Source organism: Parasteatoda tepidariorum, chromosome 4 (assembly GCF_043381705.1).
Source record: "Parasteatoda tepidariorum isolate YZ-2023 chromosome 4, CAS_Ptep_4.0, whole genome shotgun sequence".
NCBI classification, from domain to species: Eukaryota; Metazoa; Arthropoda; class Arachnida; order Araneae; family Theridiidae; genus Parasteatoda; species Parasteatoda tepidariorum.
In genome coordinates, this window is record NC_092207.1 from 90,137,600 (window position 1) to 90,161,307 (window position 23,708).

Genomic DNA, 23,708 nt, shown 5'->3' on the forward strand with positions numbered 1-23,708 from the left:
GAATATAAATAGACCAGTAAAAGGCTTAAAATGAGTTTGAAAAACTACTGAATACAATTACGTTTCAAATGAAATGTATTTTTTCTAAATAAAAATTTTAATTTATTTAGAATTACTGCAGTGCAAATCAATTTTAAATAAATTATTAAGAATTATTAATTTTTAAACCTTTTTTTTTTTAAATATTTTTTGCACAAAATATTTTATATTTAAATAAATTTCTCTAATTCCCACGTTGAGAACAATTTTCTATGTAGAAGATATGACTATTAAGTTCCATGACTGATGTACTAACTCCTAAAAATATTTGAATTACATACTCATTTCTTATAATATGTTTCAAAGTAACCTAGACCTGATGTAATGGTCTTCTATACTCAACTGTAAAAGTTTCAGATACAATTTTTTAATTTTATGAATATTTTCTTCTAGCATTCTTATCCTCTTTGACGTCCTTCTTCCTTTTTGCATTCAAATTTGAAAGCAAAAATCTGTAAGAAGTTTTTGTTAAGAGTATGGTTAATATCTGAAACCAAAAAATAAATAAATAAAATATTTCTAAAGACCAAGGTTTAAGAATTTAGTTATAAGAAAAACGCCCAAAATAGAATTTTGGAGTATCCCAAACAAGGACTTTAAAAGTGTTTCTCAACCTTTTACAGACAAGTACAAAAGTGTATTTAATCAGGCAGAGGTAACTTTGAAACATATCAATAAGGATATGTAATTTTGATTATATTTTTCATATTATATTTTCATCAGTTATTAGATTGATCTAGGAATCAATAAGCATACTTTGTATATTTGAAATCTCAGAAAAATTTATTTGTCTTCATTACTTTCACAAAATATACTATACTAATAAGTGGTTCATAAAAATTTATGAAATATGTGGTTGGTTATCATAATTAAATTATAAAACTTTCATTATTTACTCTTAATTTATTCATTGAATGTTTGTTTTCCAATCTTCATCAATGACGTGCCACCCCAAGGTTTGCCATGGCCTTCTTCTAAGTTCCAAGCTGCTCTTGTCTTGGATAGACTTTTCCAGTTTATAACTTTGAGAACTCTTAAATCTTTTTCTTGGCAGTTGATCCACCAGATCCGTGGTCCTCCCCTCTTTCAGTCTCCAGATGGTTTTGCTTCGAAGTTCTTTTTGGTAGCCTATTTATAAAGTTTTCATTAATTTTTTATTATTTAATCTTATTTTCTTCATTAAAATTTAAGATATTAATTTCCTGAAAGAAGTCATGTGTCTAATAAATTGTTGTAAATATATAAACATTTATTTAATTAGGTTTAAATTAATTTAATTTAAGTAACTAAATATTATTTACACATCAAAATTTCAGTAATAAAATTGAATATAAATCTTGATAATATTTTAATCATTCCTGGAAATTAATAATTGCAATTTGTATATTTAAAATCTCTTGAAAATTTAATTGTCTTCATTACTTTTACATAAGACACTATACTTGTAAGTAGTTCATAAAAATGTATTAATTCTTTGAAGGGCTGTGGTTTCCAAAGTAAACAAACTAATGCAAAAACTCATTTAAATAAATTGTTCTATTAGGCAGAAATGATTGTGCTCCGGAAAAAGCCCGGATTTTTCGCTATCCGCGATCCGGAAGTTTCCGAAAATCCAAGGTCCAGAAGTTTCAAAGAAATCGCCGATTACATTTATGTATAAAAATTCTTGTATATTTTATTTAAAAATATGAGAACTAGAATTTATACTTGGCATCTCTTTCATTTGTAAATATTTTTTCTGTGAGAATATATGTGATTAGAGATAAAAGTAAACTTATACAAAATTATTAATTTAAATTATGCTGCACATAATTTTAGAATTACATGTTGTGAAAATATCAATGATTTAAATTTATAAAGCCATTAATTTTTTTAAATGCATCATTAATGATTTTACTCAGGAAATTTTCAGGATTTTTGAGCCGGAAGACTTAAATATATGGTTGGTTATATTTTATAATTTCATATTGAAACTTTCATCATTTCTTTTTTTATTATTAATTTACTCTTGGTTTATTCATTGAAACTTATATTAATTTTCTAAAAGAAGTCATTACAAATGTGTATATATAATGGATGGTTATAAATATATGCATTTATTGGGATATTTATAACCATATATTTGAATTTCATGAAATTAAATTACTAAATATAATTTCCACATCAAAAGTTCAGTAATAAAATTATGATTTTGGCTGAACTTAAAAATAAGGTAAGAGAACAGATATTTTTTATGCATACTAGAATGTTCCTACCCCTGCTCACTCCACTATCCTACCTCCCATAGTGGCTTCTCATTCTTCTGTTTTGTTTTTTTTCTTACAAATGTCGATACTTTCAAAATATGTATTTATTATAATTATTTGTTCAAACATTTTTTAATACTTTAACCATATCAAAGTTGTAGTTGCATTTTAGTAGAGGGCAATAAAAGTTTTTTTTTCATACTACAAAATTCTCAAACTAAAAATCGAATCTTAAATGTTCTTATTTCATCAAACTCCTAGTACATTTTTTTGCATAGCTTCATAATTTTAATTCTCGTAGTTTTTGCATAACAAAACAAAATGCAACATAAAGCAAAGAAAGTGGTGTAAAATAAATGTGGTGATGTAAAATAAATGAATTACTATTTATTTTAATTGCCTTTTTTAAAAAAAAAATTTTTTTTTAATATCTATTTCGAACCGCGCATTGTAAATCTTTTCTTCCTACATAAATAATAGTTTGTTTTTTAACTTATAAAAGACTATAAAAAAAGTTTAATATCTTATTAGTGTCAAATTAAAGAAATAAAAATTTATAAAAGAAATGTCATTCAAACTATGTATATCTAAAGTGTTATAATTTTCTTTCACTATTAATAGTATTATAATTTTCAAGTTAAATTATACTTGATAGTAATTATGAAAACTTTTCCAAAATTTTAAAAGAAACATTTTTGCATAGTTATTGTAATTCTACCGATTGTAATAATTTCCTTTAGAAGCATTCTAAATAAGTTTCACAACATCAAAGATTTGATCAAATTCAGAAAAAACTTTTCCCTAACATTAAAAGGGGATTTAATAGTATTTAGTTTATGTATAGAAGTTATGCAAATTATAAATATAATTAAAAATTCTAGCTTTTTTCTTCAGTGATATTTTTTTTTTGTTTTATATATATATATATATATACATGTAATTCAAAATTTTCATTCTTTATTTTATGTGTTTTAATGCAATCTTCTAAAAAATGCGTTTTTTCAACCTGTGCTTTGTAATGAAAAAAAAAAAAACTTATTCAAAAAAAGTTCAAATAACTGATATCTTCACCTTTAGTATCACTTGCTAACAAATTGAAAGTTTTTAAATTTATCTTCCAAATAAAAAATTAACTAAGAATATAACAGATTATTGTTTCATCCCTGAATAACTATTTAACCATAATTAAATTTTTTAAATTAAATAAAAAAAATAAATTTAACAGGTGCACTAAATACTAGCAGGGATGCTACTCGCAAAATATCAAATTGTCTCACCAGAAATTGCATTTCGTCTCAGTTAAAATCTCTTTTTGGCTCAGTTTGTCTCAGCTAAAATTATTTTTTTCACTCAGTTTATCTCAGCTAAAATGATTATTAATCAGTTTGATAACAATATAAAGATAATTTTCAGGATCCATAAAACCATTAATAGCATACTAGGAGTACTACAATTATACATACATTCACTATTGCTAGGATTTTAAAAAACCTGCATATGATTGATTATAAGAGTCCACAAAATTGTTTTATGGACTCTGTTGTTTTCATATATATTGCATTTATCATTTATGCCAATGAATAGTATCTGTTCCAGAATTTTACAAAGTAAATTTTAACTTTCTTATTTTTTAAAATATAATGGTGTTAACTTTCTAAAAAGAAATATCTATTTAGTTTCAGTAATTCAAAAGGGAAAATACCCATTTTATTTTGAGCTCAAATTTCATCTCAAAATATATAACTATTCAGTTACAATGAAAGGTCTACAGATTTCAATAATTAAAAGAGAAATTCAGTAATTAAATAATGAGAGTTTAAGAAAATGCAAATAACACAAAAAAAAACACTCTTTGATAGAATTCAGNTAGACAGAATTATAAAACAATTTTGAAAACTTATATATACATACTCATATTAATAGTTTTTTTTTTCCTATAAAAAATGGCACTTTATGGTAACTAGTTATTTTACAGCAATTGGCATAGCCTCCAAGTTGACAATAACATGAAACTCCAATTGTTTGCATGGTCAAATTTTTACCAGATCATGGTAAAAAAAAACTAGGTTTTGCTCAGTTTAAACCAAAGAAAAAATTTTAAAAACTTGGCAAATATTATAGCCCATGTTCATTTACTAATAAATAGTGGTTTATTATTTATAACTTGACTTGTAATTGTGGTTTATTATTATTAATCCTAAACAAATGGCACATTCTTAGAAAATAATGAACTAGAGGAGGTAAGCAGTTTTACGTATCATGGAAGTTTAATTAACAACAAAGGAGAAACTGATGAAGATATACTAAATAAATTAAACATAGCTCGAAGCAGTTACACTTTTATCAATAAATTTTAGAGAAACAAAAACATAACAAATTCAACAAAAATTTGAATTTTCAATATTAATGCTAAATCTGTCCTACTATCTGGATGGGAGTGACCAATTTTCTAGCGCCGCCACTCATTATTAAAATAACAGAAAAATATGAACCTTTTGAAAAATAATTAATAGCAGGCAAAAAGACAATCTCTGTGTATAAATTTTCTTTTAAAAAAGTAAAATTAAAAAAAAGGATTAACTGATAAACAATTTTAATACTTTTTTTATATTTTAAAATAAAAACTATGAGAAAATAAACATTTGAAGGTGTGCTTTTAAATAAAAGGTATTTATTTAGAAAAATAATAGTAAAATTTAAAATCACTAAAAAACTCACCAAATAAGGGTTGGGATTATTCCTGGAGCCGAATATCATGCGAATTTTAACTGTATTATACCTACACAGCATAAGAAAAATCTTACTAAAATGAAAATAAAATTAAAGTTAAATAATTATCAGTAACTAAATAAATCAGAAGTGAACTTTCCATTAAATCAGGTGGTTAAGACTACAACTTTTTCCTGAAAAAATAAAATAAAAAGGCACTAATTTTAAGGGATGGTGGCTTATTTCTACAAGGAGGGCACATTTACAGGGATCAAGGGACAGGCCGCCCTTCTAAAAACGCTTAGGGAGAACACTGGCATGATCAACTAATACATTTAGGTACATGAACAAGTGATCATGGAATTAATAATATGATATAGACTTTTAACTGTACAACTTTAATTTTTAGCAGAATAAGGGGAGAGGTAAGTTTCGCACGATTAAAAACTTATGAAATTGATCTTCTTACAGAATACTATTTACACCAATGAAAGTAAGATCTGTTTTAAGGCAAATATTTTCAACGTTTAAATTAATTTCCTACTATTTACCATAACTTGCATCAACTTTTTTTAAAACGTAAAATTGCAACCAAATCTCGGACTATATTTATGAAGAATCCTTTGGCAGAATTTTTTCGAGCTATCTGCGACAAAACTCTCTAGCACTAATATCTTTCTGCAAGATACTTTTAATAATAATAAACATGCATGTTATTAATTTAAAATAACAAAAGTGCTGTGTTTACAAAAAAAAACTATGTATAATTTTTTTTTAATTGAACATGTAATTTTTATTCTAATATTATAGGTAACATTTTTGAGTTTGTTGGGAGGGGAGGGGACGCAGAAATTATTTCCTTTGCCTTTTGTAACTAATCATCACAATAAAGGAAAAAAATTTAAAATCATTAAATCCGTAGTAGTACTTGGTGAAAAAAAAGATCGACAAAATCACGAGAATCGGGCACCTCAAATGCGTGTTTCGTTTCTTGATTAGGCTGTTGTATAAAAATAATATTGTACAAAAAATATCGGATTTAAAATCTATGGAGAAATCAATAGCAATAACTGATAAAATTAGACAGAATTATTGCCTTAAAAAGTAAATACACAAATCGAATTTTTCATGTTTATCGGGGTATTTAAAATCCACATGAAAATAAATAACTGACGAAAATACAATCGAAGCAATACATCAATTTACGATACTATCAGCATATATTGAGTGCGTCAAAATTGATTATCGAAATGCATGATTCAAATATAATAGGTAAATTTCTGTCAAAAAATAAATGAAGGTTTTTTTTTTTACTTTTCATAAGAAGATCTTTCTGCAAGAACTCTGTAACGTTCTGCAACAATGTTGCTGCGATTGTGCCATGGGGATGAAGAAAAAAATCAACTGAACTCCTTCATTTAATGAAATACTAATAATTATATAGGTAATAAATACTACTATAATAAAATAAATAAAGATCTCCAACAAAATATATTGAAAAGAAATTAGCAATATATATAATACGTCAGCTATTCACAGCACTTAGGCTTACCAAAGAAAATTTCAACTTTTCTAGAACAACTTCTTTTTGCAAATGTTTTATTTTGAGAAAAAGTTTGGTAAATATTTCTATTAATTCATCAGTAATGTCAAAAATTTTGTCATGTCATCATAGATGTCAAAAATATTTAGAAGGTTAGTTTTTAAAATTCTCATAACCTATATACAATCCATAACAATGAATGTACATGTTCCTGGTTGCAATACTGTCAAAAATATATTCCTTTTTTTTTAGAAAAGAAAAAATTTTTATGGAAATGGCAAAAACAAAAATATTTTTTATTTTTCAAGGTGGTAAAAAAACTCACATTGTTAATGTTGTGCTACCCTAATAAATTGCTGGAATTATTTTTATCTACACTGTTCAGTGGGCAATGCTGTAAGAAAATAATCTTAAGGCTAATATTAATATGTGTTCAAATGGTATTAAAAGCAAAACTCTAATTTGTAAGAAAATCTAACAGAAATATTGCCAAATCTTTACTGTGTCTCAACTAATGAAATATTTAAACTTTAGTCATTAATAATTTGGATTTCTTAAGTACTACTCTAAATTTGAATTTATTTTCTAATTCACCTCTAGAGACAAGTAAATAGATCTTATACCATTTGTTTAATTTTAAAGTTAGGATTTAAAATCTTCTCAGAGTAGTAAATTACTAAAAAATAAATTAATTATAATTTTGACTTTTTGGCAAAAAAACGGGAGATCTGTAAAATATCAGTTTTAAATTATACTACTAGGTAACAGTAACACATTACTTAGAAAGAAACTAACATCCATAAAAAGATTTTTCTTTCATAGTTTCTTCTCATTTTTTTTTTAAATTATTAACAAAAATAATTTTTAAAAAAATAATTTAAATTATTTTTTTTAAAATTAATTTATAATTATAGATAGAATTAAAAATATAGATAATTAAAACAAACATGAATGTAGCAATTTATAACTCAAATAATCTTGATAAAATTTTTGCAAAAATAACTTCTAATTACTATACATTAAAAATATGAAAAAAGCCTCTATATACATTAAACCCTTGAATACATATATAAACCCCTAAGTATAAATATATGATACAATACTATATTAAAAAAAAAAATTTTAATAGAAAACAAGTATTTATTAGGTATCAAAATCCAACAAATTTTCTTTTTAATTGCAACCATTCTACGTTAATATTGTTTCTAAAACTATATTCCCAATAAATTTCAATAAAAAATGTATAAATGTTAACAGTTTTATCGATATATATGCATATGTATATATTTTACAGGAGAGGTTATTCTCTATTTATAATGTCTTTAAAAACTGTTCAACTGAAAGCTTGGTGTTGTAAATACAATCTGGCACACCAGCACCTTTATAAGAAGCTCCTATTAACGAAAGACACAGATTATTCTTTGTTATCTCTTCATCTATCTTCTCTAAAACTTTGTGATGACCAAAAATATATTGCGGTATGCATTTTTTCTGGATTACTACTTTATGCCGTACTGGTTGTTCACTGATTTTTAAGTGCATTTCAGCACCTTTGATAGCAGCTTGCAAAATTGTGTCCTCAGAAACAGTGTCTACATCTCCAAAAATGTCACTAAACCATTTCCCACCCATCATGCAAGTAATACGAGTCTTTGCTGTACCATTCATTTGTGGGAAACAACAAGAGTCAAAAACAATACCCATGACTTTAGAATTTTCTGATGAAGGAGATAAGAAACCAAATCCTTGTTGTTTAATTAACTGATTTTCATACTCAAGGTAAACAACAGCAACATCTACTGATGGGATTTTAGCTAATACATTTGCTAAAGATTGATTATTAGGAAGTAACTTGGATAGTTCATATGACGGAATAGCAGAAAATATGTGATCGACTTCGATAATTTCATTTTCCACATTGATTTTTGCTTTGTTTCCAATAAAATCTATCGATGAGCAATTAGTATTGAACAATAAATCGCACCCTCTCTCTTCAATGGAACATGCCAATCCATCAATAAATTCAGACATTCCTGTTTTAAATGTCCACATTTTCCACAATTCAGAGCGAGCTTTCTGAACTAACTGGCTATGCATGAAAGCTGCTGCAGCATTTTCTCTATCCTTTAGCACCCCTTTTACAACGGAACCATATTTATTTTCCATTTCATACAAATACGGGAACATAGATCTAACACTCAATTCTCGGGCATCACCTGCGCTTATACCACGACACAAAGGATCAATAAGATTCTCTGCAATATCACGTCCAAATCTTCGATCCACGAAAGAGAACACTGTCTCATCTTCTAATTTCGAGCTTTTAGTGAGAAGATCTTTAAATAAATAAGAAATGAGAGGTCTATTAAAGGGATGTCTTGTTTTCAAAATTGAGAAAAAATCTCTCGGCAATGGGTGAAGCTCATTTTGTTTCAGAATGTAATTAGTTCTAGCTGTTGTATGAGTTCTATCAATAGCTAAAATTCTAGAAGACAATCCAAGTTCCTCTGCTAATGTTAAAGCATTAAATCCTGCTTTACTACCAGCACGAAGCGTCCGTGGTCCATGGTCAAATACAGCATTGTCCGGAAATCTTGTGGTTTGGATCCAACCACCAAATTTAGGACCTTTTTCTAAAAGGAAAATGTATTTGATTTTTGATCCGCCGAGAAATTTTAAATAATGAGCACAAGATAATCCACTAATGCCTCCCCCAATTATGCCAATTGCTGCCATAATTTAAGATTAGAAATTAAACTTCTGAGAAACTTCAGTGCGATTAGTTTACAATTCTTAATATTTCCCTCTTAATCAGGTACTCAGCATATATATTTAAAAATAATATATACTGCCCCGACATTAGCGACGAAATATGAGCCGGTTATTTATTTACTTTTTTTTAAAACAGTTACGGTTTTGTATCAAAGATTTAGTTTTCCAAACGCTTAGGTGAAATCCTGTTCAAGAAATAGGCGAAACAGTGCTACGCCAAAAACGTTCGTAAATTTTAAAAATTCGGTTATTTGAATTAGAAAAATTAAATTCTAAAAGTTTAAAAATGGGAAACGGTTTTGTCGAAGTTCCAACTTAAGCAAACTGAAAAACTAAAGAAGTAAATATATTTCATTTACAAATTTATTTTATTATAAATAAATTTCTAAAATTTTTTTAAAAGTAATAAACTGTGTTTCTGTTACAAATTTATAAAAAATTAATATAGGCCAAGAATATGGCATTCATCAAATTTAATTTGTGCCTTGTGGCTATTTGAAAAGGCGCGAAGGTAGGAGTTATAAATAAACTACATATAGGATGTTATAACGAAAATTATAAATTTGACCAAGAGTATAATCCATAAAGAATGTGAAACATAAAAATCAGGCAAGACTTTCTTTCTCCTTCCTAAATACAATGAATTGCCAAGTATTTCATGAAATTACAAATTGTACAACTTATGATCAAGCCTTAACAGTTTCTCTTGATCTAAAATATAACTTATCTAATGAGTCTGTAAAAACAATAAGTGGTGAAAATGTTATTGAATCTATAAAAAAGTTAAATGACGAAAATGTCATTTTTATGGAATCAGCACAAAACGATAATTCACAAAATCATTCTCAGGATACTGAATACACCCATGATGATGTATCTGATAGACATTCTCCAATTGATCCAAAGAGGGAACATTCTGGCCTTGTTTTTATGATAAAAGAGTCTGGAGATGTCTTAATGAAAGAATTGTCAAATGATGACTCAATGATAGAGCAGTCTGAGGAAGTTTCAGATGAAGACTCCATGAAAGAGCATTCTGAGGAAGTTTTAATGAAGGAACAGTCAGATGATGACTCAATTATGGAGCAGTCTGAGGATGTCTTATTGATGGAACACTGTCAAGATGCCTTACCCCTGCATTGCTTTGAAAGCTCTCCTTTCTCTAAGCAAAGTAATGATGATTTTCCGGGTGGTTCAGTGCAAGCAGGACTGTCTGAAAATTTGAAAGATGCACATATACCAATGAAGTTAAATGTAACTGCATCGTATGAGGAAATTTATAAACTTCAACCTCTTAAAGTAAGATGTCTACAACCACTTAAGAATCTTAGGAAAAAGTGTGATAAGATGGGTTTAATATTTTGTACTGCTGACTCAAGTATAAATGAAACTGCTTTACGCTTTGACTACATGATTCAAAATTGTTCGGTAGAAGGTCTGTATCCTTATGAAAACTTGAAACAATTATGCGAAAAACTGAATTTGAAATTTCAAAATGGAAACACTCAATTGATAAAGAGAAAAGTAGATCTTATCCTTGGGCATAAGTATAAAAATGGCACTATATTTTATTTGGTTAAATGGAAAAGATTGACTTCAAAGCGTAATAGTTGGGTATCGGAGAGGTTTCTGTTCCCTGAATACAGAAGCTTAGTTAGTTATTACAAAGTTGTTAGCCATTTACATTCAGGCTTAAATCAAGAGATGATTAAGCACTTTTACTATGAGCTAATAAATCGTCGACCTTATGACAGTTTGTCTCTGATTAAAGTGTGTGCTCTACTATTCAACACTTCTGAAGACTTTATGAACGAGTTATCTTTTACCTACTCAGAATTGAAGGACAAAAGTAAATTAATCCTTACCTATCCAGTTAAAAAATTGAATAAAATTCAGAATCAATTATTAGACATTATGCAGTTTTCAGAGCGTAGAAAACGAGTTTTGATTAACCTAAACGAATGGGAGAAAGATATTAACAGTTTTAATCCAGCGACATACATTGAAGTTCAAAATCACGTAGACTTAGAAATCGCTCCCACAAATTTTCAATTTATTCATGATTATGTTAGAAGCCAAGAAATTGTAGAAGAGCCAATATGTTTCTGTGAATGTGAAAATTGCTTCGATAATAGAAAAAATTGTTGCCCTCATGATTCTGATGGTGCATTTCCCTATACTCGTTATCGCAGGTTGAATCTTCTGCCTGGTTATCCCATTTATGAATGTAACAAACGATGTAAATGTAGCAGTGATTGTATTAATAGAGTTGTTCAGCATGGTCAAAAAGTAAAAGTTGCTATCTTTAGAACCTCGAATGGTTGTGGCTGGGGTTTAAAAACGTTAGAAACTATTCAGAAAGATCAATTTGTTCTAGAATATCTTGGTGAAATTATAACATCAGAGGAAGCAGAAGCAAGAGGTGAACTTTATGATTTTATAGGGCGAACATACCTTTTTGACTTAGATTATGGAGAAGGTAATTGCCTTTACACAGTTGATGCTGGGCATATGGGAAATGCTGGGCATTTTATTAATCATTCGTGTGATCCAAATCTTCATGTATTTGCAGTGTGGATCAATAATCCAGATCCAAATTTGCCTAGATTAGCGTTGTTTGCTAAAAGAAAAATCAATCGTGGGGAAGAGTTAACATTTGATTATAAAATGGTGAAAAATAGAGATGGATTTGGTGTTGGTAGTTCACCTCCTGTAGGTGTAGAATGCAAATGCAAATCTAAAAATTGTAGAAAATACCTCTTTTGACATTCAACTGTATTTTAGTGGTTTAAAAAATTGGTTTATTTTCTTAATAAATCCAATTACTAATTCAGATTTGAATTAGTTGTGGTGTATATATTTATTTGAATACTCTCAATTATATCTCTTAATTCAATGACTTTTATCCTATATTACTTATGAAAGATCATTGTTTTAAATATATTTCAATAAAAAGTCTAACTGCGACTAGATGTGTCTATTATATTTCATGATTTTAATTATATTTTTAAATGATAAACTTTGCATTAAATTTGTGTAGTGACATGACGACAATGAGGTTAGAGAAAAAATTATTTGTGGAGGGAATTATTAAGTTTTGAATTATTTTATTCACCAATACTTTTTCAAAACAAAATTTATAATGGAATACTTCAAACCTAAATAAATTTTGATATGAATTGTCGTCACTCTGATAATTATTGTTTTCATGTCGTTACTTCTTGATTTGAAAATTGTCAAAATTAATCTTCAAGGTTTTCTAAATTTCAATCTTTTTTATCTGCATAATGAAGCATTTTGTCATAATTTGTTGAATATTGGTAAACTGGTTTGAAACTAGGAATGTAACAAATAGAAAATTTTAAAGAAGAAAACCATAAAAAAAAAGGCAACCGAAGCTGGCGTCGTTAAGAGGTACCAGCTTCAAAAGTCATAAAAACACTAAACCTTTTCTATCGAGAGAGCACGACAAATGTCTAAAAATTGCTCTCTATGTACTCTAAAGAATCCGTCAAAAGTCCAGGAAAAGAAATGTATGATACAAAAACAAAATTTTATGATTTACGGAGATGGTACCCTCTGACGACGTCAACTTCGGTTTTTATTTTTATATTTTAATTGTTTTCTTCTTTAAAATTTTCTATTGATTACAGTTTTCTTTAGTGATGTAACGAATAGTGATAGGGCCGAATACTTTTTAAAAATTTCTCTTTTGATTGTAATTAAAGTAATTTTAAATTAAAAATGAAATTAATATTAACAAAATTGCTTTTTTAATCTTTGTATATTTAACAACTTGATTTATTTTTTGCAATAATTTAAATATCTTGATGCCAATAACAAGGCAATATGGCTTTTATAAATCTAAATAATTAATAATAGCATATTTTAGTTATAGTTATACTTGTAATTTATATGCTATTTTATTTAAAATAAGAACTCATTACTACTGTTAAATGTATTCTTAACTTTCATTTTTGTCAGAAAAATTATTAAAACCCAGATAATTAAGAACTTTTTTAAAAGTTTCACTTTTGAAATGTTCATTTTGTAATTAAATAATTTTCAAATTTTAAACTAAAAATTTAATAAATATTAACAAATTTACTTTTTTAAGCTTTCTATATTTTAAAAAAAATTTAACAACTTGATGTATTTTTTTTAATATTTTAAATATCTTGATGCCAACAATACGGCTTTCACAAATCTAAATAATTAATAATAGCACATTTTAGTTAATTATACTTGTAATTTATATATTTTATTTAAAATAAGAACTCATTACTACTGTTAAATGTATTTTTAATTTCTTTTTTTTTTTTGCCAGATTTTTCTGGCGAAAACCCAGAAAACTAAAATAACTTCATTATTCGGCCGAATAACTTCAGTATTCGGCTAGGCTGAATAGTGGCCAAATATTCGTTACATCCCTAGTTTTCTTATGGAATTTCTGCTGCATTGTGCAGCTTTCTTCTGAATTGTAGTATTTGTCTGCTTTATACTTGTTTTTAGCTTTCTCTTTTTATTGTTATAACGAATAGTGATTTAGCCGAATACCAAATATTCGGCAAAAAAGAAAAATAAGCCAAAAAGTAGCATTTTTTTAAAAAATCATTATTAAATATTGTTTTTTATATATAAATAAGTTGAGACTTTAAAAATTAATCAAAACAACTATATCTTTGGTATGGGAGGAAGGAAAAAAAAACTATAATAGTTATATATTTAGGATAAATATTAAACTGACTAACAGCTATAAAAGGAAAAAAACTAAAGTGGAAAAAAATAATATAAAAAGTATCCATAAAACATTCAAAGTCTATCAGAAATACTACCCTGTCATGAAAATGCCCATAAGAACTAAAGACAAGTACAAAAGTGAAACAGAAAAATAAAATCTATCTTCATTCTTGAAAGAAAATTTTAAGGCTGAACATCTCAGTTTTTCAATTACTGTGTTTTCAAAAGAAAGGAGAAATAGAATCCCTTCATTCACTACGCCATCTGGGAAGAAGACTGCTTCCCTTGACCCTTTCCCTCTGCTCTTTTTAGTTTTAAAGGAATGTACTACAATATTTGACCCTTTCTTAATGTTTTAATTATTAAAGATATTTTTTTAAATTTTCACGGCGTTTTCTTTTAGAGCCATGTTTAATGTAGTTTTCAGTTCCGTATGGTTTCTAACTTAAAAAGTTTTTTATTTATTTGAAAATCAAGACAGACACTAACATACTTGTTTCTCCTATGACTCTCCGCGCACTAATAGTGAATGCATATAAAGTGTTGCCATAGGTTGAGAGTTCTGCTCTACGCAAATCAAAGATCATTCTTAATCTTAAAACGAAAAATTTAATGCTAAAAATCTCAATTTAATTTTTTTAAATTGCCATATTTTTTTAAAAAAGTGATAAAGGAAAAGTTCCTTGGAAGCTTTCTTTAAAAAAATGCTGTGTCATAATAAAAATACTGATAAAGAGGAAGTTAAAAAAAAAAAAGCAAAAGAGAAACAGGAAGGAAAAAAATTTTCTCTTAAAATGTAATTTTAATGTTGAAAATCAGAACTTTCTTTGTTGCTGCTTATATGTCTTACCATACAGGGGAAAAGTGACGATAAAAAACAATATTCTTATCAGAAACGTTGCTTTGTAATTCTGTGCTATAATAAAAATGTTCTGAATTATTAAAACAAAAAGTATTGAAAAAACTACCTATGACGTGCGTGAATATAAATTTAAAAAAAATCGGCAGTGCAAAACGTGGTTCAAATTAAAGTATTGTTTCAATTCTTTAAATTTCTCTTTTCCTTATGTCTACCAGAACATAAATTTGCAAGCATTATTTCTTTGCAAATTTGCAAAAATTATTTCTGGGAATGTATAGTAAAAAATACAATTTTGATTATTCTTTATTTAATCTATTCAAATTTTAAAAATAAAAAAAACTTAGTCAAAAAGCTGAAAAATACTTTGTCAGTGTTGCATCCCTATTTGAAGCTTTTTATTTTCAGAAATTTGGATTTAATAGTCTCTAACTGTAAAATACTTGTAGGAGGCATAATGAAATAAAGGTTAAGTTAATAAAATGACAATATGTCTAAAATACTGACAATGTTAACTATACCCATTCTAAAATGTCTTGTAATATATATTTACTAGTGCTGATTCATTTTATTGTACAAGGATTTACATTATTATTCAATTAATGCTTGTTTTTTGTTTTAAAACAATGGCTTTCGTTTTTCTGTCTGGGTTGGAAAAAAGTTTATTTTTAGTAAAAAAAAAAAAAATTGTGTTTTATTTGTTATTCAAATGTGTTTTTATTTTTTTCAAGCATTTGTGTTTAATGCTTATTATATTATTACATACATATTTTTTTTTTAATATTTCGCATCTGAGAGAAAAAATTTTAAATCGCATTTGTTTTGAAAATATAAAAATAAATTATTTACGTAGAACTTGCAACCTTAGGAGCCCCCAAATGGTTTCTTTTTTTTTTGCTGTTTGCAAAAGCAAATGTTGCAAACATTCTTGCCAATCCATTAGTTGAACATGCAGCTTTCTACAACTGTTAAATAATAAAAACCAAATTCTCNAATACTTGTAGGAGGCATAATGAAATAAAGGTTAGGTTAATAAAAAAAATGACAATATGTCTAAAATACTGACAATGTTAACTTTACCCATTCTAAAATGTCTTGTACTATATATTTACTAGTGCTGATTCATTTTATTTTACAAGGAATTACGTTATTATTCAACTAATGCTTGTTTTTTGTTTTAAAACAATGGCTTTCGTTTTTCTGTCTGGGTTGGAAGAAAGTTTATTTTTTGTAAAAAAAGATTTGTGTTTTATTTGTTATTCAAATGTGTTTTTATTTTTTCAAGCATTTGTGTTTAATGCTTATTATATTATTACATACATATTTTTTTTTTAATATTTCGCATCTGAGAGAAAAAATTTTAAATCGCATTTGTTTTGAAAATATAAAAATAAATTATTTACGTAGAACTTGCAACCTTAGGAGCCCCCAAATGGTTTCTTTTTTTTTTGCTGTTTGCAAAAGCAAATGTTGCAAACATTCTTGCCAATCCATTAGTTGAACATGCAGCTTTCTACAACTGTTAAATAATAAAAACCAAATTCTCATCGATGTTTTTTTTATAGACTTAACTACCAGGATAATGGTAAAAAATCAGTATACTTTAGTCTTTCTAATTCTCTAAATGAAAGCTTAACATTTGCCGCTTTAGCAATGAAAATTTTTTTCTACCTTTTTTTTTCTGTTCAGTAATTCTATTAATTACATCAAATATATAAGACAGAATTATAATAGCTTTGTTATAATATTATGATAATAGCTTTGTAAAAATATTAGGAACTGAACTGGCTTTAGGAAATTACCAAAAGCAAATGCATAAAATCAAATATTTTTCTATAAAAAGATCTTTAGTTCATTACACAAATATAGTAAATAATCGTGCACTTTATTTGGAAATTTCCATTAATTGTGAACATTTGGTATTAATTTATAACAGTTGTTTTTAACTATTTTTGAGTTTTGTTTGATAAATGCTTGGGTATGTGAAAAATTATGATACACAGTAGTATCTAAAAAAATAATTTAAGGCTAAGTTTATTTTGTAAAAATGGAGCTCAGCACTGTTATCATCCTTTGTCATCAATAAACTATCACACTCCAGTCCATCTATTATATATTAATGTTATAAGAACCATTTAATAAATATTTTCCTATTAAGTGTGCAAATAAATTTTTTTTTTTTTTGAATTATGTACGTGTATTTAATAAAGTAGAACCTCCATCAATCATTTCTCAAGGGATCATTCATTGTGAACGATAGATATAAAAAAATGATGAATGCAGATCAAAATAAACTATCAAATAATGACTTGATTGGGATAGAAAAATTTAAAAGAAATATTGAACTTTAAAATTGATAAACTTACAATGGGTATAAAGAAAGTTTAATTGAAAAAAAAATATGTTATTAAGACTAAACTATTTAAGATGCAAAAAAAAAAAAAATGAATTATTTCTTCTTAGCTTAAACAATAAATTATCATAACAGATTGTTGTTCATTTTCTTAAGTTTGAATGAATAGAGAAGGTTTCTCATAGTTTCAAAGGCTTCAAGACCTACTGCAAATATTGGCATTATGCATGTATGAGTGATGAATTGAGATTCAACTGCATTACAAAACAATGACGTTTAAATGAGGCTTCAATTACTTGCAAAACTCATTTATTGATCTTGGATATTAATTCTTTGTAAGAAGAGGCCTTGCCTGTACATGCTATGCTTTAATGACCACTGTTTATATCTATATTAATTAAAAACATGGGAATTTTAATTTAAACCATATCAAACTCTGCTTAGATTTAAAAAAACATCCAATGACCTGTTAAATTGCTGTGGAGGAAACTGAGAGGAGGTAAAAGGTAATTATTAGAAACACTTTGAACTTTCTTAAGGTAATCTAACTGGTTATAATATTTTAATACTATTTTTTTTAACAATAATTAGTTTGATTTTGGTTAAAAAAAAAATTTTTTTTTAAGGTAAATATTTTTTTATCACTCTAATCTGGGTGCTTTGTTTTTTAATGAGGGTAATCATGAAAAATAAATTTCAAGGTGTAATAATAGCGAACATTATGTAACACTTTTTAGATAAGTAAAACATTAAACATTCTATTTCTTCCTGTGTCTACAGTCTTGTAATCTTAGTCGATGATGCATATTTAATCTGCAATATGCGGTCACTTTTGTTAAAAATGGTCTATTTTGAAGTAGGATGGTAACTTAGCTTACTTTTTATTTAGAAAAAGTGGCTGCATCCGATGTTGTTAAAGCTGAGGGGAAATATTGAGAATTAACAGCAGTACTCAAATGAAAGAGGTTTGATGAATTGGGATTAAATTGTATTTAATCACGTCTAGATTTTTTTTTTCTATAAATTCTGAGAAAATGCTGGTTTTCTATATAAAAGTAGTCTTTATCATCTCCATTTTAGGCGGTTCAGCATAACTAAAATTGTTTAGTAAAATCTTTCATGTTGGGCATTCTAAATCTTCATAAGTATAGATGACGTAGCAAAACTGTTCTCATAGCTATCACCCTGAATCTAATCAAAATCAGTATAGACGTGAAACAATCCTAATTGTTTCAATTTTTGTTTTTAATAGTTTACATTTAAGAGTGAAAAGCCATTATTTCCAATCTTGATTTTTAAATTTGACAAATTAGTGCAAATGTTTATGTATGAATTTTGTTATTAATTTATGAGGTGGACATTTTTTAATTCAGTTCTTTTAAGATTAAAAGAAACACTTAACAAATTTGTGTATTGTGATGTATTTATTCAGCATTAATATTAATTTGAGAAAGACTAATTAAAGTCCAATACTAATACTTCAAATAAAAATAATTTTTTTCAACGAGCATATCATACTTGTTTGTATTTTTTCAAAAAATTTTACATTTTATGTCTTTTTTAAAATGTAAGATTGCAATTTGCATTTGCAGATTTCAAAAATATTTTATAACAGAATACATTATTGTACATATTTTTTATATATACTGTACAGAACCCGTTATCCGGAAATCAGAAAACCAAAAAACCGGAACGAAATTTGATAAATTTTCCCGCTATTTTTTTTTTAAAAAAAAAATTTTTCCTCATAAGATTTTAGGATTTTTCTTTCTTTTTTGAAAGATGTTTACCCTAGCATCATTTTGGAAATAATCAGTAGTGTATTACTNATGTTTTTAAAATACCACTAAACATTCAGCAATTCCTTGAGTTATAGAAAAAAGAAATATCGTAAATTATAGAAAACCTTGTGAATGCGCATTAGAATTACTATACAATATACATTTTATTTTTCAAGCTCTTTTTTTTCTTCAAACTTTCTGCCTAGACCACTCGATTAAAGCTTTAAAAATGATTATTCCTAAAATTTTGTATATAGCCATAATAAGCTATGTTAATTTGATTTTAGTATGAAATCCTCGAATTTTTATAACAAAAACAACATAATCTAAATAATATTAGATAAAAAGTTCATGTATTTAAATTCTAAGAACTTAGAGAATCATAAATAATTTATAAATCGATTCAAATTTTCTTTTCAAAGGAGATTAAAATAAAAAACATTTTGCGTTTTGGACAGAAATTAGCTTAAAAATTGTCTATATCCTAGAAACTTTGAGATATTTTCTATAACTTTGAGATATTTCTATTAAACCTCTCCGAGCAATCACAGAGCATTTTTTTTTTTTTCTTNAATCACAGAGCATTATTTAATTTTTTTTTTACAGTCAGAAATTGGTTGCTTAGCAACCTAGTGAAATTAATTCTTCTTCTTTCGAATTAGTCAATGGGTTACCTGAAAATATTAATTTGCGCAGGCGACTTTTTTTGGCGGTTTTCTGACTATCGCCAAATATATAAACCTTTATTGTGACCCAATTTACGACCCAATTTTTTCAAAATTTTGTCTACCCCCCCTAATTTAAGTGTCTGGATTCCAAATTTGTAAAAAAAACTGCATGTTTATTCAGAAGAAGTACGTTTTTGTGTCTGATTTCGTAACTAAATTGATAATTAGCACTAATTAATTAGCATATTTGAGGTCACCCCCCGGAACCATTAAGATTGACACTTAGTTCGTGAAAATCCGATCATTAGAACGAAAGTTATTCAGGGTGATATCAGGGTGTGTTTGGCGCAGCATGTTCTTTTTGGACCTTGTGCCATTAAACCATACTTTCAATTCAATTCAATGGGCAATGAACATAAGCACCTTTAAAAAACAACATTTTTCCTTCTTTGTTTCAGGTTTTTTGAAACGTGAGTTAATAATCAGTCATTAGATTCGTCAGAAAGTCTATATTGCTTTAATTTTTATTTTGTTTTACGGAAATTTTAGGTACATATCATCAAAAGTGATAAATATTAAGCAAAATCATATAATTTACTTTGCGAAGTAATTTTTTTTTTTTTTAATTTAAACAAAAAATCGAAATATAGCGTAATGTATTTTCGCACTAAATATATTGTTCGATAATTTTTTCTTTAGAGCATGTATGATATGAAGCACTTTATATTCCATTTCTAAGGAGAGGGTAAAATTAAGAATTGTCAAATTAAATATAGTTTCCGATGACGGGTTTTTTTCTTTTTCTGCTGAATAAAAGGAAAATTTATCCGAAGTTCAACGATAAGACTACTAATTTAAAAGTTATTGAGATTTTATGTACGAAAAGAACAGTTTTATACTCACACCTATTTATGAATCTGATATTGTTGTTAAAACAAGTGAGATATAGTTTTCTATGTTATTTTTCCACCCACATCGGATGAGACCCAAATAAAGTAGGTAAATTTAACTCAAAGTTTTAAAATTTTATGACATAAAAGTACAATTTTTTACGTATGCTTATTTACACCTCTGACATTGCTATATAGCCAAGTGAGACTTTGTTTCTTATTTTTTATTTATGTTAAGCATAAAAAGGAACAAAGCCTCGCTTGTCTCGAAAGCTATGTCAAAAGCATAAGTGGATAGAAATTAAAAATTGTATTTTGTCCACATAAAATCTTTATAACCCCTAAACAATAAGCTCTATCGACTTAATTTTGTTGCCAATCATTTCAGTGTAGAAAATATACAAATAAGAATACCTCACATTGCTAGATAGTAAAGACAGACTCGTAAATAAGTGTAAACACAAAAATGTGCTTATCAAAATTAAATACAATTTAAGTTTTAATGTTGTAATCCTATTGGTGTTGTTTTAGTTACATTCGATTCAGCACAAGAAAAAAAATAACTTGCCTAGATATAGTTTGTCAATGTCAAATGTGTAAGTAGGTATAAGGACAAAACAGATTCTACACAGAAAGCCTAAATAACTTCAGAACTGCTTAACGACTCGATTTAATTTAGGGTGAAAAAGTACATCAGAAACAATACCCAACTTGTCTAGATAGTCATAGTAAATCTATCTTCACTTTCACTTCTTCTTCCTCCTAGTATAACCCTTTGAGATGGAATATATAAAGTGCCTTTGTATCTTAAAATTATGAACTAACAATAAAATATGATTTTTTTTCGCAAAGTGTACGATATATTATACGTAATCAATGCCGATCGTAACATAAAATGATGCTTTTTTACAAACGATCTGCTATTTTTATAACTGCTGTGAGTTTATAGCTGTTACTCATGACTGTTAGGTCAAGTTTAGCCTATCTAAAGACCCCGCTGTCTACGCTTTTTTAAAAAATGGCGCAAAACGTTGCTATGGAGATAAGCCACAGTTTTGTGAAAAGGAAAAGCGTTAGTGGTCTTATTTTTTATTATTTAAAAATTTACTGCATTTTTGGGCTCATAAGAATTTGCAGGAACTGAGAATAAGGCAGTGATTTTGATAATTTTCATGTAGGTGGAAAAATACCGCCGAATTGGAGATTTTAAAAAAAGTTTAATAACTTTTAAAATATTTAAGTTAGTTGTCTGTTTTAAAGCCCCAGATAATTCTTCACGACAAGATTATATATATAGTTTAAAATCATAGCATTGCTTTAAGTGTAAGGCTCTTTAAACGTGGCTTTTTTATTTCCCTTGGCGGCAGAGGTTCGAAAAATAGTGTTAAAGAAAATATTTACCTTCTGGTTTTAATATATATTTCTAGTTCCCCCTGGATGCCCCTTGGTGGGGGCGGGACAGGGCTCAATAATAATAAAAATATATTTCTAGTTAAAATATGGTAAGAATGGAAACAAATTTTAAATATGTGTGGAAAAGAGAAGAAAAAAATCATTCATTATATTATTAATGTAATGATACTACTCTGAGAAAATAAACACTGTTATAAAATTGAGTGTCTGAGTAAGAGGCTTGCAGCAAAAAATATTGTACGTGTGCTAATGATGCAGCAAAAATATTCTAAAATATATACAGGACAACTGCTTATAGAATATTATAAGAACAAATGTTTGAAAGGCTATACGTATTAAAGACAATTAAGTTTAATGCAAAATATTTTTTTTTATTCCACTTGTTAAACAACTTTAAGTTTGGGGGCAAGGATTGCTGCTTTTCACATTCTCATTTTCCATCTTCAAAATTTAATTGCGCCAAATCGCTATGAGGCACGATTGATTGCACATTGCACGATGATTTCATAAAACGCTGCTCAATATATTTTTACCCGGTACACTGCTTAAAGTTTTGTGTGTGTGTGTTTTCAGATTAAGTGTTGTTCAAAAGCATAAAAGAATCAAAAATAAAGATTCAAAACCTTCTTGCACAAAGTTTTCTCGCAATAAAGGAACAACGCATAAAGTGCGAGCGTCTGCATCCGAAGGAAACAATTAATGTTATCAAGCTGTTTGCGAGAAATTTCTAGCCTAATGAATTGAAAATTATTACATTGATTAAACTTTTTTGGTATATATTAATAATCGGTAAATGCGATAAATTCCAGTAGATAATTTACTTTAACCAACTTATTTGGCTACTCTAAGGGAAAATTGGTGATTTTTAATATTAACTGATTATTTGCGTTAACCGTAACATATAAATTTTATTTCATCTTTTCTCTAAAGCAGTTTAGAGATTTGATTAAATCTCTTACTTTTTTTAGGGAAATTACCCCACCGAGTAATTTTAAGATCTTCCGTGAATTGATTATCTCCATGGATTTCATCAAAATCTACCTTTCGACATGTATATACACATATATATACATATATATACATGTATCTATATATATATATATATATATATAGAGAGAGAGAGAGAGAGAGAGATGTGAGACCAATTTGAAACATGGCTTACAATTCATAATCTAGATTGAATTCATTTTAAATTAATAGCGTATGTAATAAATTTAAAAAAAAAAGAATTTGGATGTACTTTTTTTGTTAACAATATTTTCGAAGCAAATTTATAACAGCTAACAATATATTTTTTGAATGAAATGCTGTACCATTGACGTACTCATCTTATTATGATGAACTTTCATTTATGCAGAATTCTGTTTTCGTGAACCCATTGACAGACGCAGGGCCGTAACTACGTCGGGGCAGTCGGGGCACCGCCCCGGAACCCCGGACGGTCAAGGGGACCCCACATGAAGAGACCACATCATGTTTTTTCAAAATACAGTACTCTTATTATATATACGTAGGAAAGAAATTGTGTTACGATAGAGTTGCTGAAAATTTTCTTTTTTGTAATTACGTACCTACTATAACATAAAGGAAAGGGTAAAAAACGGTAAAACACCTTTTCGCGAATTATTTCCCTTTCTCAAAAGAACAAACACGCTTTGCTGAGAAGGGGAAAGGTCACATCTGCATGTAGTTGAT

General features: G+C 27.4%; 3 protein-coding genes across 3 annotated transcripts in view; 2 read left to right on the forward strand and 1 right to left on the reverse strand.

The window, feature by feature from the left end:
- The window catches only part of LOC107442126 (dynein light chain roadblock), a 601,383-nt gene that overhangs the window by 474,300 nt on the left and 103,375 nt on the right, over window positions 1-23,708 (forward strand). The window lies entirely within an intron of this gene.
- On the reverse strand, window positions 7,658-9,468 carry LOC107457149 (protoporphyrinogen oxidase). Its single transcript, XM_016075230.4, has one exon. It carries the CDS (start codon window positions 9,271-9,273, stop codon window positions 7,849-7,851), a length of 1,425 nt encoding a protein of 474 aa, XP_015930716.2. The 5' UTR covers window positions 9,274-9,468; the 3' UTR covers window positions 7,658-7,848.
- LOC107457147 (Suppressor of variegation 3-9) lies at window positions 9,626-12,279 on the forward strand. Its single transcript, XM_016075228.4, has one exon. The coding sequence runs from the start codon at window positions 9,949-9,951 to the stop codon at window positions 12,073-12,075; it is 2,127 nt and encodes a 708-aa protein (XP_015930714.2). The 5' UTR covers window positions 9,626-9,948; the 3' UTR covers window positions 12,076-12,279.

What these genes read in the sequence shown, in the direction of transcription:
- LOC107457147 (XM_016075228.4), top strand. Translation starts at nt 9,949, where the DNA reads ATGAATTGCCAAGTATTTCATGAAATTACAAATTGTACAACTTATGAT.
- LOC107457149 (XM_016075230.4), bottom strand. Translation starts at nt 9,273, where the DNA reads ATGGCAGCAATTGGCATAATTGGGGGAGGCATTAGTGGATTATCTTGT.